This window comes from Bombus affinis, chromosome 7 (assembly GCF_024516045.1).
Source record: "Bombus affinis isolate iyBomAffi1 chromosome 7, iyBomAffi1.2, whole genome shotgun sequence".
NCBI classification, from domain to species: Eukaryota; Metazoa; Arthropoda; class Insecta; order Hymenoptera; family Apidae; genus Bombus; species Bombus affinis.
The window spans coordinates 15,003,735-15,020,052 of NC_066350.1; the positions used below are offsets into that span (position 1 = coordinate 15,003,735).

General features: G+C 35.3%; 1 protein-coding gene across 17 annotated transcripts in view; it reads left to right on the plus strand.

Moving 5' to 3' along the window:
• Positions 1–16,318, plus strand: part of LOC126918435 (inositol 1,4,5-trisphosphate receptor) — a 50,017-nt gene that overhangs the window by 9,692 nt on the left and 24,007 nt on the right. For all 17 annotated transcript variants that reach the window (XM_050726303.1, XM_050726302.1, XM_050726307.1 and 14 more), the window contains one exon: positions 4,127–4,329. In XM_050726303.1, coding sequence (XP_050582260.1) covers positions 4,232–4,329 — 98 coding nt within the window. In that variant the 5' untranslated portion in view covers positions 4,127–4,231. The remainder of the gene's footprint in view (positions 1–4,126; positions 4,330–16,318) is intronic.

The following is a 16,318-nucleotide window of genomic DNA, read 5'->3' on the forward strand; positions in this document are numbered from 1 at the left end:
CTCGTATAATAACAAATCAATACAAAATCAAATCGTAATACCCTCCGGTGCGTTTCTCTGCGCGGCAAAGTAGTCACGCTGGTGCTTCGAATGATTTAATTGCTCGACAATAGAGCTACAAATTGCGGCTGATACTGCCCAGCTATAGAAACCTGCTGCACAATAAACGCTAAACGATCATTCTGTACGATAGACGCGTCAGCCGATTGGATATATATTTTATGGAAAAAGAAAAGATTGATTTTTTACTCCCTCGATAAGGCCAGGACAAACGAAACTGTTAGGGTTTCGCGCTTAAGAAGCTTAAAATTAAAGCGTTATAAGAGGGATGAGAGGCTGTAATCCACGCTGAATCATCGTAAAGACAGCCACGTTAAGATACAGTGATAACATTCAACCAAGAAATTTACTGATCTTCTAAAGTCTAAATGTTCGGTAAAATGGCACGTAAAATAAACTTACAAGTTGCTTTTCTGTTTAACCTACTTTTTTTTATCTGTTTACTACTACACTGTAACTGCAGTTTAATGGTTATGAAAGTTATGCTGTATTGTGTACTATTATTACAACAAACGTTATGTAAATTCGCTTGGATACGAATTTAACATTCTGCTTCTCTTTGGCCAGGTTTTTGAATGGAAATTAATCATGTAAAACTTAGTTGCGCAGTAATATACGTAACACGTACTATCAACAGCTGCGTTTTAATTTTTATGCGTTTTAACAACGTGATTTAGAAAGATAAGAAATGGGAAATAATGTTTAAAGCAAACGCTATTAGTTGATTGCGAATTTTTATGCAGCAGATCTACAGGATGCACATGATGTACAAAAATATATGAAATATTCGAGTTATAGCGCTGTTTATGATATTTAATACGCACGACGATTTTCTATCCAAGTTTCATTTATTTCGAATATATTTAGAACGACATGAATTTGTATAAATGTGCGTAGTTTAATTATTACCTAAACAAAGATAGCAGTATCTTTAATGTGAAAGGTCTGCACTTTCAGGAAAAGAATTATCACGTTCGAATAGCAGTGAATTTGCTATCTCCATTTTAACGTTCCTAATCTATCGATAAAAGGATTTAAAAATTGTCTAGATTAAGAGAGATTTACCAATCGATCGTCTCGAAACAATTGCAATCACGAAAAACATCTAATTGAGAGTCAGTCGATGCTTCGAACTGAGCAAAGTTTCGTTCCGTGCAGCAGCAAATTCTTTTAAGAATTAATTGACAAGCGAAGAGCTTTCCTTTGTTTCTTTTAAATTCGTTGGGAAGACGAACGAAGAGATTCCCTGGGGTGAAGCTATCTGTAATCAAGATGTCTTCGAGGCAAAGGAAGAATGCCGTGGTTATATCTAGAAATAAACTGACCTTCAACCTTAGGCTTACGTGTAAACAGCTAGATATGGGTTCAGTTTTGCAGAAAGAAATCGATGATAATGTTCTTGTGGTGGAAAATATGGTGGAAAGGTTTGTGTAGCTGGCGCGAAGATTTAACGAGGTACACAGTTCAACATAATTGAACGATCGTCGAAAGTCAGATGTGGCAGAAATGTTTGCCAACTCGCGCTATGAGACGAGAAGCTAACAGTGGAACGGATTTTCGAATGAGCTTTGACATTAAGCAACATCGAAGAATAATTTTATTGCTACGATTATTATCGAACAGTTTGGTTCAGTTCGACTAGAAACGTTTCGTTAGGATTGAAAGAGTTACTTTTTTATGAATTTATATATATATTACTTACATATATATATATATTAATATAATATATAATATATATATTATATATATTTATTATATATATTTATAATATATATATATGTAAATAAATATAAATATAATATAAATAATAATAATATGAATAACATGAAAAGCAAGTGGAGCGTAATTCCTTGTAGAAAAATAAGAAAAAAAATGTGGAATAAAATTTTCTCATCGGTTTAGTTTTTGAAAAAATAGAGATTGAAAATTTATCAAGTGTACTCGAACGTGGCTAATTTAAGGCTGAGCAAAACTAGATAATCGACAGAAGGTCGTTCTATGTATGAAAATAAGTGGGTAATGCAGAACAAAATTTTTCCGTTTAAGGTTTCGTTTTCAAGAAAATTTTATTCTAGCATATTATTAGGAAATATTATTATTGTATATTCTAGAAGTTGGGCTTCTCTATTATAAAAGTTAGATATATTTTATAACATAATTCGAATTAATTTTAAAGTTACTTCCTCAATTTTTGAACACAACATATATATCGTATTTTATAACGTAGAAAATTAGCTCTTTGGACTGTTGAATTTCTAATCAAACCTTTTAAGAACATTCTTTAACTACAAAACAACTCCCAATAATAATCGATAAATAATCAAAACCTAAACAAATTCTTCTTAATAAGAAATAATTATTTCATACCTTCGTTTTTCATTTGTCAAAGTGGAAATTTAGAGAGCAAGCTCATTACAAGGATAGGAAATACAGGGTAGACCAATTTCCTTCATTTCGTTTTCGTGGTGGATTCAGTTGGACAGGAGAAAGGTAGCAATTTCCATCGTGAAATCAAGTTTAATCTGACCTATTTCAGAAGGATCGCGTAACACGTTGAAAGCGACCGGAAGTCTCCAGGGGGATGCAAAAATTTCAGTCGCAATTGCCTGACTCTGGTCCCAGAGTATAATAGCAATTGGAAATATATGAATCGCAGAGTTAACGAGGCACGTGTAATCCGTCTCGTTTATTCGATTGGGAAATGCAATTCATTCAGTTTATCCGGATATTATTCCGGTTTTCATCCTGTTTATAAATAGTTTCGCGACGGATCGATAAACAATTTGACGGTATATAAGCGATTTATATCGGTCAAGAATTGTTTCCATCACTTTCGGTTCGCTCGTAATAACATGTTTACCGTGGAAGTATTAGATGTATAAATCGATTCGTTGCCTTCAGGTTTATGACAGTTTGTAATAATTGCCTTAGATTTAAAAATTACACCAAATATACTGATTCTTCAAATGATATTTTTATGGCAGTTTTAAAAACGTATTATCTTTGTTTAGTTAATTCCACGGTGAGTTGACGGAATAAAAATCGACATATGTTAATTTTACGAAAACTACCTGCATATTGTTGGTATAATAATGGCAAATACAAAATATCTAAAGCTCGTTAGCTTGAATTTAGCAATTCTTTTGTACAACTGTGGATCATTATAATTATAATATAATTATTATTATAATTTCATTATCTAGCAATATATTACTTGTGTCAGGTGTTTCGACGAGTTTCAATTACGATTACAATTACGATTTATGGATTTAGATTTAAATTTTCTATCGGACATGAAATTTGGAATCGAATCGATTAATATATCATACATGGATGGAAAGTTGTTCGTTTCTCCGACCTTTGAACGTAGATGCGTCTATTTCTGTGAATAATAGGAACGCCCTGTTCCTGTAAAATATTCTATAGCATGTCGTATTTTTCATATCGTGTCACAGAAGGTGGTCCTGTTAAACGATTCAGACCTGTATCCCCTTCCTTTAGCTAAGATCCCAGCTGCGAATGGTACATATCCATTGAAAACGATCAACAATAAGACGTTTATGATTCTACATACGTCCAAATCCAAAAAATTCTCTTATGAACGTCTACACCAATTTTATAATAAACATCCGTTCATAATTCAAAAGTACTATAAAGCTTTCGACAAAAAGGAAATGAAAATATGAAATTTCGAGAACAGGTTCTGCTGTTCCACTTATAAGTAGACTGTGGATATTTATGCAAATTTATATTTTTATAAACACGACCAGAAGAATATACCTGGTGGAATATACCTAATTAATACTTAGGCACGTATTTTCTTTCATTTATATCGGGTGTTATATTTTGCACAGCTTGTACATATATTTTCGCATATTACGCGCGTTCTCTGACTTTTCACAGCCATAAATTTCCCATAAATGCATGAAAATTCACAGTCCACTACTTTGCGACTCTCGTAAATCTTAAACCCTTTATTCGATCTTGAATAAAGAAACACTCTCGTGAAGCATCCGGTGCTCCGTTTGCCATCGACGAACAGTAAAGATAATTTTTACCCCCGTAGGTGTAGCCATGAATAATTCACTCGGCTAAGAGGTTGAATTTCTACGACTTTGGGGCAGCGAGAGAGAAAGAAAGAGCGAGAGACTCCGAACACAACAGCTTCAAGATGGGCGAGATCCTCGGCTCCGCGAGTTTCCTGCATCTGGGCGACATCGTCAGCCTATACGCCGAAGGCAACGTATCCGGCTTTCTCTCCACCCTCGGGTAAGTTGAATATTCATTAAATCGTACCGACTAATTAGCATAGTTCCGCCGTCGCAAAGCTTCGTTCTAACGCTTCGTTACTTCGTGATAAAGAACTTGTACCCTGTTTTCTTTCTTTAAGAAGAAGCCCTGGTGCGAGTTGCCAGAGAAGTAACAGGGGATTTACTAATAATTAATAAGTCAAGTTTCTCCTGAGAAGTTTCTATTTAACTTCTAATAACGGAAAATGGGGACACGGCTTTAGGCTACGTCGATCTACGAACATTTCTGGAATCGAATCTTCAAATTTGATCCAGGAATCAAGCTCGAACCTCTAAATTCGATACTTTTAATTTTTAATCTTCGGAGATTTCAAATTCGAATAATTTTCAAATTAGCGTTACTTATATATATCTCGAAGCATCGGAACAAGCCGAATTCTCAATATTTTTGATGCGAGTAAAATTAGATCCTCGATCTTTCTCGACCATTTCGAAGCCACGTATCAACGGCAACAATTAATTCTGCTTATAAAACAATGTTTTTACGAAATCGTTAAATCAACACGGTACTCCATAAGTTTCATAATTCGCGTTTTAAACGAAAATCAATCAGGTGAAAACGTTGTTCATGTAATAATACGATTTTAGATTCGGACGATTTACGAACGCTTTCGGGATGGAACGTTTAATCGGGCGGGTCAAAGTGTGTACGATAAGAGATTTTCTAGTTTAATGTGATATTTTCTGTGTTTTCAGTCGGCTAAGTTTTGGCGGAAGGCAGGGAGCAGAGTAATTTTTCTGAAAATTATGGCGATTATTATAATAGGAATGACGCTGTAGAAAATAGGTCGAGGAGTATGTAGAGATATTTTTGAAGGATTAGAGAAGTCTTAGGAATTTGATTGGAATGCATGAAGAGTCTAGATAGAGGCAATAGTAGTTTGGGTACTCGTAGAAGAGAAGATGAAAGGAAAGGATTCCTTTGTCTGAAGTCTGCTAGTTGGGTTCGTCGATAAGGCTTTGCTCAGCAGATCGTGCTTTAGGCGTAGAGTTGTTTGGATCTGCAGCAGACTTTTCTGCTGGTAGCTATTAGTGAAATTAGTGAAAATTGTGCCAGATATATATTCTGAATGCTTCAAAATTGCTAACAAATTATAATCGTCATTCAACGAATGAATTTATTCGACATATAAACAAAACTAAATGAAATATAGCATTTCGATAAAACTTCTATATTTTTTCAATAAAGTGATCTGTTGGCAAAGTCATATATTAAACGAAAATATATGCAAAAGCTTCAGGCAGCTTTCATCATCACGGATATATTTATTCAGATAAAGTACACATTTCATTTACTTTCTGATAGAAGACAGATTGACCTTGGCCATTACATAATACGCATTTCACCAAGTTGAAGATTACATTTTTTCGAGGATTTATCAAGCCCCTGATACTCTTCTTCGCGTTCTTTAGATACGAATCATATTCTGGAGAATACTATTCCCATTAGCGTCTTCTGATCTCGAATACTTATCTCGGTGTCACCATTTTACGCTCGATAATTCATTTCCTTATCCGCGCGACATTCCGTCTTCGCGTAGAAGGGGTAGGGACCAGGTTATTTCAATAATCTTAATGCACATGCTATATATATTCTGAACTCTTTCTCGCGATTAGCATCCGAAACGATTAGATATTCCAAGACAAACATTGGTATCTTGTTCTTTGAAATATTTCTACGCGGTGATTCAAGAAATTCCTAACTTCATATGCATTGGTATTAAATTTTATGCATTCTACTAGGATGTATCTTTTGGCGTATAAGAAATAATAGAAATTTATTCGGTATTTATATCTGAACTTTGTGAAATTGTATGGCCATTTGGCTAATCTTAGAGAATGTTTTCCTTGTTATTTAAACCGTTTCTATGATCATTTTTTCATATTGGCAAAGTTGAGATTATTTCGTAATAGATTTAAAATGATTGTGATACTCTAATAAAATTGTCAATTATCTGAACATTATTTTTTATTCATTTTTTCTTTGAGATTGACAAGATAAGAAAGCCTGCTAGCTTCATGTAGTCAAAGATTCCAAATTTTAGCGATTTAAGCGAAAGGTTTACCGTAACGCTAAAAAACATTTCAATTTCTCCAATTCTCATGGAATCTCAGTAAAAACCAAATAACGTTGAAAAGGATATAATATCAGGCATTTATATCGAAATAAACGTCACAAGTAAATTCTCAGGATTTTCCATAATCTCCATAATCACAACAAAAAAAAGAAAAAAGAAAAAACAGAGTTAGAAAAGGTGAATCGACTTAACAATGCCGACAAAATATTACAAATGATATGTTGGATGAACACAATATCGTCCATTAATAGATTCAGGAAAATCTGGTATATGTTTACAGGTAAACTATTTTACTCCGTGTTACTTTTCCCCGATAATGGTTTAAAGATGCAGATTAACATCAATATGCAGAGATACCCTTTGAAAAGTCTGCGCAGTCGGGTACACGATAGGCGGGGTCGATTACAAAGAGATCGCCTTATTACCTGCTCGTATCGACTCGATCCTATCTTTGTGCTGGCACGAAGCAGCAGCGCGCGGATAATACACGCGGGCAAAGAATAGCACGTGTTCTCCCTGAGTCGAGGGGGAGAATTTATTCGACGGTAGCAGATGCTCTCTGGGTAGCCTGGGATTTATTTGTAAGCTGATTAAATAACTTCCCTTCGCGGACAAGTTGTTGAAACATCGACAAATATCGAAAACGTTTCGAAAGATAAACATCGCGATATCGTGGAATTCTCGTTCTGAAACTTGTGCATGGAAACAGAAGCCAAAAGGAAAATCTGTCATCGATTTCCGCATTTTTTCCGCTGCAAAACGTCGAGAAGAGCAGATACATTGGACAGCCTGAGATTTATTCGATAGCTGGTTAAATAACTTTCTTTCTTTTGTCGACGAGCTGTTGGAACGGCGACAAGCATTGAAAACATTCTGAAAAGCAAGTGTCGTAATATCGTGGAATTACCGTTTTGAAATTTCTGGTTGGAAATGGGAATCACTCGATGGCGTTTGGTTTAAATAGAAAAGAAATACTGGAAGAAAAAGGCACTTGAAATATAAGAAAGTAAAGAGACTGTTGAATTTTATATCGAAGTGAAAGGTCGCTTTGAAATATTTATTTACGAGTTGGAATAATGGACTCGCTGAATTTCCAGAATTCTAATTTTATGTCTCGTTTAAATAAAATTTCATTTCCGACTATAATAACGTAGATTCTGTTTTGATCGATTAATTATACTGACGACCACGTGATACGTAGTAATTTCCAAAATCGACTTGTGTTATCGTTTTACATTAATTCGTAATATATGTTTTCTTTTCGATTGAGTCTTGTTCGAGCGTAGAATTACGTACGCAAATACCTGTCGCTTTTTATACCGGAACCGGTCTTCAACCAGTGAAAATTGCCTATAATCATTGCTCCGATTAGCGGTGCAAGGCGACACGGAAAAAAGACGTATTTCACAGAGACCTGCTGTCTCGTGAAATCGATGCACATGCCTTTTTGATGTTCTCCTTCAAAGGGAGTTAAACCTTTTATTGCATCGACAGAGTATCCAACTGGTTGTTTAAACCTTGGTCAAAATTATTTATTCTAACGAAATTTTTGTCAGTGTCTTTTCTCTGTTATTTAGATCCTACAATTTTGCGGAACTCGGAAAGATCGAAGTATTAATAGTACCGTGTTAAACTATTCTGTTTTTAAATCATGGAAATTTTTCCCATTTGTTCCAAGGAAACTTTACTTAGCGTCTTTTATCTTCTAGTTATTGTTTCATCTCATATCGTAGATTTCAAGCTTATTACAAAGTTAATAATTAACTATGTCAAATCACTTTCATTTTAAAATCATTATTTTGTTCTATCTTTGACAATGTGTAACACGTACAATATCATTGGCTTTCGAAGGCATTTTTATGCGTTATCCTCGCGATAATGAAATTTTATGTAATATACTTTTTGATAAATGATCTAATGGAAGTAAATTATTTCTTTTTAAAACATTCGATACCAATCCGACAATATTAATATATCCGAAAAATGCACAAAATGTGAAATTGGTCAGTTTAACGTTCGCAAGGTTCATATGTGAACCATTTTATGTTTCTCCTCTATAATTTCAGACGAATAAAGTTCTTTACCATGAACGACATTGCCAAGCTAAAAGCCACGTGAAGTGTAATGTTTATTAGTTACATTTTCCTTGTTGGATGAGAGCGGTGAAATCGCATAGACTTAGGAGAAAAACGAGGAAACTTACCTGGCTAGTAAGAAAAGGAGAAAAGAATTATACGATGATGGTTTTGAGAAATTGCTTGACATTTCTCAACGTGAAAGCTGCTTGTATTTTTACATGAGTTTCGAGTAAATGTCAAATGTTAGCTTTTTGCACATTTAACAAAATGTAAGAGAAAAGAATCGTAAGAGAAATATCGCCGAAGAATTATATAAAATTTCTTACAGCAAATTTCTTACAAAGAATTTCGAAGAGAACAAAGAACGAATAGAGGAAATACGTATTTGTTTGGTATACTGAAAATTCTTCGATAGCAGAGGATTCAGTTTGTAAATGATTTTGACACGCATCATTCCAAGAGCGATTAATCGCTAAGTTCCATTTAGACTCGCCTGCCACTCGAAAAACAGGTCAGGCACACTTCGCCCACTCTACTGGCATTCACCGGCATGAATGGCCACTTAAATAAAATCTCGGCGATCGAATTCCGCGAATCTGGTTTTGCGAATGGACTTAGTTGGCGAGCAGGTCTCTGCAATTCGTTATTATCTCCTTTCATAGCGTAAGCCAAAGATAACGTGCTTTCAGCTAAGTAGCTAAGACAAAGAGTATATATAATATACATATGCGTATGAATTATGACGATGGCACATGGATTTCTTACGTTTTAGAACGTTTTTACATTGTGTTCCTTTTCAACCGTCTTAATTATCAATGTTTATGTATATACATTGAATATGAAAATAATACTTTGAATATGAAAAAGGCTAGTGTATTTCTAGAGCAAATCTAGCTCGCTTTTGATATTGTAAGAAATGTTGAAGTGGTCATCAATTCTACGAAAACTCTACATCCGGTCTTTTTAGTTTTCTCAAGCGCTGAAGCCATCGACAGCATATTGACAAAAGACTAGCATGAAGGCAGACCATAAACAATAGACAGGCGACGTTGGCTTCGGGGTTTTTCAGTTATAAGGTAACGCTGCTAGCGTGCGGATCTGGGCCAGTTCGAATTGTATTCCTACTTATTATTACACTTCTCTATTAAATATATATATTTTGTACCTTACACTTTATCCACGCGTTTTCTCTCTTTATACATCTAATAACCTCAACAAGAAATAATATTAGAATTATAATTTCACTTCTTTACGGTCCATGAATATAATTCTTAATGCATAATAATTGATGGATTTCTAAGTATAACGAAATTTATTACATTACTTAGTACATGTTAATATAGTACACTAAAAAGAATAATCTAAAGAATAAATAATATATTAGGATCTTATAGGTGAAATTAATAGTTTCTTGAATAAATTATGAGATGCCAGTTGAAGATAGAAGAAGAAAGACGTGGAAGAAGATAATCTCTAAATTTTGCAATATCCGTTTAGCGAGATTTTTATCAAAATATCTTATAATCATAAAATAATCTAGTACTGTAACGTTCCACGTTTATATTTATTATCCACATACATATATTCTCGTTATCGTAACCATATCCATGAATCCGAGATATCTTTATTTTGATAAAATACAGGTCCATTAATAAAAAATATTAGGCTAATAAATAATGTGAAAACCACATTTCTTTTCCTATCCCTTCCTCTGTAACTCTTAATTATACTAACGTACATTCATGAATCATAACGTAAGCGTTAGTAAGCACACGATATCGTAGCAGTATACTTTTTCAAAAAATTCAATAAAGCATACGATAATCGAATCTCTCGACCGTTGTCACTGTATCTATGATAGAAATTTTTAAAGACAGGGTGCAAGGTATTTGATGATCTTTGGGTCATATTGCGCTATTGTTCGATTAATGCCAATATACGGAGATAATAGTTGATCGCAGCTCGTCAAGCTAAATCCCTGACCCGGTGAATGGAGTATATCTACTAATTCCTGTTTTCTGCCAGCATCTTGATTATACGGCCACTTGTCATTTGCCATAACAGTGCACTCGCTATATGTGTTCGGTATACCAGCTCGCGGTGCGAATGAAAGGGATGTAATTAACGTTTGCAACAACGCGTTCATCTTATCAGCTTCTTAGCTCCTAGGTTTCAAGATACTTCGAAAAGTCACCATTCCTTTATATCTATTTACTATAAATTTATTGTGCATACATTTTTCTTTCTTCTCGATCGGTCTACATTTACATTTAGGCAAAAAAATATACTCTTTCTTGAAGAAGTTCTCTTGCATAATTCAATTATCTGTTCCATTATCCTCGATTTGAATTTACCCCTTGGAATCACAGTGATATAGCAGTAAAGGATGAATATATCGAAAGGATAAATAATTATGCCAATTTTTTTATTCGAAATAGAAAATGAGACTTTAAAAATCAGTAAGAAGCAAATATTGCTAATGGATCCTGATCAAGTAATAGCTTTAACTCATAGGAAAAATCACTAGTCTTCCAAGGCTATAACAATAACAATTTTATAAATAAGTTTCTACGTCATATAAAGTCGGAATCACTTTGTAACAAACACTGCATTAATAATATTAGTGATTTAATTTGTAACTTTTTAAATAATAGATGCTGTTTGTACGATAAAAATCTATATCCTTCGTCAGTTTTAGGGTTCATTAATATTAGTTAACAAATGATCGCGCAACAAGGTTTAGAAAAGTTTCGCGATGCTTATCGCCTTAAAGCAATATCAGTGTTCGAATGATCGTCACGACCGTCGATTTATTGTTATTTTTTCTTTCTGAAGATCTTTTAAGTGTTTCATACGTCGAGTACACAATCGTTTTGCGTCAATGCTTAATTAAGCGCGAGATTAGATTGCCAGCGATATCCAACTCTTAATCACCTCTCTCATCGATAGAAGCTTTACTCTGACGTTATTCAACCCTTAAATCACTACACGAGCCGTTCACACACCAAAGTGGTTAACACCGTTTTTTCAAATCTTTGAAATTTCTGTGCCAAAATATTTGACTGACGCTTATCTCGTATAATTTCGAACAATCGATTTCGCAGCTCGTACACGTACCTTCTTCTTCCACCGCGAGAGAAACGCTCGCACGGTTACCAATTTTGAACGATCGTCGACGAAGTTATTAATAAAATTATCGAGGGCGTGGGACGTGGTGATTTATTGATCAGCAGGAAGTGCACGGTACGCAGTCGAAAGCACATACCGTGCATTCCTGCAGGTATCCTAGAAATCCATTATTACGTGGCAACATCTCGGTTTCTCGGCTTTCGATTTGCCATCTCTTCGATATTACTCGATAGACGTAAAGAACGAACACCGACGAACCGCGCGCGTGGATGAACGTGTGTGACGAAGTTAGGTTTCTAAGCGTGTGAAGGCTTTTTAAACGAGATAATGCGCAATGCATGTATACGTTCTTGGGTTAAAACCGCCTTCAGTTCTGCTTCTAATGGTCTAACAGTAGCAACCATGGGCTATATGCGGTAACGTGGCTAACTCAATCACGGTTATGCATGTACGATGGACACGACATTGTAGGTGACACGATATCGGCTTTCGTGGCCGAACCGTTTCCTCAGTTATGTGTATTATAGGCAACCCCTGCGAAAATTTACATCGTGTGTCTACGTTGTCTTTCTTGTTCGCTGACCCGATAGCTTTGACTCGCGCGTCTCTCTTTAGAACGCCTCTTCGATCGATCGTATTGCATTCATTGCTGAAAGAGCGACGTGCATCGTTACTCGAATATTAATTTGCTTTGTTCCTGGTGAGATTTTTTTCTCATTTTTCTCCTATGCTCATGAAAGTGTATCTTCATTCGTTGTATTGGTAATGGCATTTCGATGGCAATGTAAATTGAATCGAGATTGTTGAATCTATAGAGACATTTTCGAATAAGATCGGTTTGCTCTCGTCTTTTCAATGGATCCCTTTTCTTCGTACACTGGTGAAGATATGCCGACGAACATCTTCGGTTGAATCGGCTAGAACTGAAATATAGTTTCAATTGCAAACATATCGGATTGATGTACGAATTGTTATTGTTATTTATTCAATTCTTGTCTTTCGGCTTTGAATGGCTTCCGGTAGCCAACCTTAGAAAAATACCCAGCCTGTGAATTATTATCAGTGAACGTGGATGGTAGAACTAAAATATAGTTTCAGTTGCAAACATATAACAAACCTGGTATTGATTTACATTGTGTTTTGGCCAAATATTTTTTCTTTACGCGTTGGCGAAGATTCGGGACTTTCGATAGACGTCTTAAGTGAAGTCGAGTCAATTCGATTTATAGATTAATCTGTGAATTATTACTCGAAACGTAGGACAGAAATATGGTTCCGATAACAAACGTACCGCGAATCCGACGTTTATTCGCCTGTTTTATTAGGCGAAATTATTTGCACATCGAATAGCATAGAAGATATTTCGACGAATATTTTGACTTGACCCGACATCATTCAGTTTATGGAGAATCCACGGATCATTAATAGGAAACGTGAGCGACAGAGTCGAGATGTGGTTTCGATTACAGATGTATCGCGTTCGAGTATTCGTGGTTACACGCCAGGTGCTGGCACACGTTGTTTCTCACTGTTTGCCGATCAGAATCCACGTGCAAGCCCGATTTATCGTCTGAGTGATTTTAGCCGTGCAATATCGGATCATTGTCTATGCATGCCTCGATATACATAAAGAGGCACTCGACGTAACATGTCGATCTTTTATAATTTATAGCAATGCAGCATACCGAGTGTCACTTTTTTTTTCGTTTTTAACGAGAGTGAAATATAATTTCGAATCTTCACTTTGTTGTTTGCCTTGGATACTACATCGCGCGGACAATTGATTTGTAGCTAGTGGCGAGTTTCACGTTTTTCACACTTTGAACATTTGTCACAGCCGGTAGATGCTACCAGTAGTTTCCTGCTATTTTAGATCTCTTTGATTTATGATATCGAGAATATTTATCGTCAGATGATGATTTATTTTATAAGACGCATGTCGCACGATAGCAAATCGTTTCTGACTGGGAATTTTATTATTTTTCATTCGTGACTAATTGAAATTTACATACACCGTTCTAAGATAAACGAGCAGAATTCTTACTTTCTGTAATCATAGTAATTAATAGCGTAATAAAAATTGATTTACAATCTAATAAAATAATACAGAATAGGTCAAGATTATATCACCGCTTATAAACGGCAAACACATTTACATTCTTTTTATCGAATATAGCGAAGTGACATTATCAATAATATAATAGATACAGAGATAATAAAAAATATACAGAATAAATAAATTCGATAAAAAGATACAGAAATAAAGCAATGTACGTAAAACAAATATCATTTAAATAATTTTTTTTATTTAAAATAATTTTTCTAATATCTTCCTAATGAAACAAAATAAGGAGGCAGCTATTTTATGATATTATAAAATCTAAAGACATTCAATGATTAATACATCAAAATAAGAATATATTTCACGCGAAACGAACGGTTTTATCTTATACGAACCTTGTCAGCCTTTGCGGCTACGTTCTATAGGGAACGCATTAGCCTTCGAGGTAGTTAAAAGAGCTTACGTTTGCGGATGAAAGAAGCCTAAATGCAATCTCGTTAGCAAACTATGTATTCTATTAGTGACGAACAACAAGCGGTGTGGTTAGTTACGGATAGCCAAGCTGACACTGAAAAGGATGTAATCAACCCTCCTCGTAACAACTTTCTTCTGTCAACCATAAGAGCGGCCTTTGTAATTAATCGTTATTTGGACAGGAAACGTAATTTTTTCCCTTGATGTTTTACAGTAACCGTTCACCGTGGAATCCAACGTTTCAGTGCTTCGTTGATGCAAGATTCCGCGATCAATATGTACCTTCGTTTCTGTTCAGCTTGTAAACGCGCTTTTGTCATGGTAAAATAATGCTCGATTCCGTTTTCATTCTCTGGTCGAATCTATTCTTGCCTATCTGTATTTTCCGTGACAGACTATGCTCAAATAGGTATACGGTCTTTACTGTCAACGTGAAAAATGTATTTTTAGTTAGAAATAAGAAAATTGGATTTATCGAAAGGATAATATTTTTTAAGATCTTTCCCAAGTCGGTTATTTCATTGGGATTTTTTAAATTCGGACATTAATTTGAATTGAATTCACTACGGTAATTCGTTAATTTTTTTGTACGTAAATCAGGTGGTTGATGTAATTGTAGGGAAAATCTGTTAGATCTCTTTCCTTCAACTTTTTCCTTCTATTCGGAAATATTTTAAACATCCGACTTAGAAGCCGCTTTTACAGTGAGTCGTTCATATGTGTGCTGGAATCTTTCCAAATCTTTTGAAAGTTCAAAACAATAAAAAGTTAGACTTGCATATGAATGACCTAGTTTACTCGCAGACTATGGAGAAGTGTGTTTGTCTAGCGAATGGCACGTATTATTCGAAAGTTACCGAAGAAGGAAAACTAAAACGTAAAATAAATATCCCCCTGTTCTAACAATTTTTCCTGCAAAAATATTTATCTGGGACAACTTTAAAAAAGGTTCTAAAAAAAAAGAAAACATACTTGTTAGCTACGTTCCGCGATGTGCAATTAAAACGCTATAAAATTATTTTCTCTTTTTCTATATTAATCCCAACACCGCATCATTTAAAGGAGAAATATTATATTCAGGATATTATTTTACTTTAAATTGCACCAAATTTCAACTTCAAAAATAAAAGCTTATTGATTTGCAATTATTTGATGACACTCCATTTTATATAAAACTTCTACTGCTTTCGTACATTCCATTTTTCTCATCGTGTATTACGTTTCTTCGTGCAGAGTGATTTATGGCTATTTTGGTCTACACAGCCATCGCATATCACCATTCACTGTTGGAAAAGTTTTCTGATCTTTTCAGGAAAGGAACAACGGTGTAATTTGTTAAACTTTAAACGTCTCACTCCGCCGCTGCAAGTGCACTTGTTTCAACGCGCGAAAGCATCGTACGATGGCAACGATACGCCGATATTTCGACAGATGAAAGTTCGTCGACGCTGCGTAGCTTTAAAGCTCCCGGGCGAGACTGGGTCTGCCCCAATATCGATCTGCACGTTGCTTTCGTTCTAGCTGGACCACACTTATTTCACGACTGTCTCCTATATCATGTTGTTAACCCCGAGGCGTTGCCATCAAAAGACAATCTCGTGGTTTAGTTGCTCTAGAGCTCTCGCTACTTTGTGTCGAGTTTAAGTGAAGTTTAAATCGAGTTTAACTCAAAGAGTATCGGATATGTTGAAGTGGTCACCACTTCTAGGAAAACTCCACATTTGGTCTTTTTAGCTTTCTCAAGCGCTGAAGCTATCGACAGCATATAGACAAAAGAATAGCAGGGAGGCAGACCATAAACAGTAGACAGGCGACGTTGGCTTCGGGGTTTTCAGTTATAAAGTAACACTGCTAGCGTGCGGATCTGGACCAGCTCAAATTGTATTCCTGTATTCAAATATATATTTTGTATCTTACACTTTATCCACGCGTTTTTCTCTCTTTATATACCGAATAACCTCAACAGGTTATGGGCCCAGGGCTGTAAAGTGTAAGATAGCAACGCGAAGTGAATAAAAGTATTGTGCTTAGTAAAGCAAGTGATAGTGCTAAAATGGAATCAGCAAGTGCGAAAATCGAGATGTTACGTGGCGAAGAAAACTGACTCCAGTGGCGTTTTGTCATGCG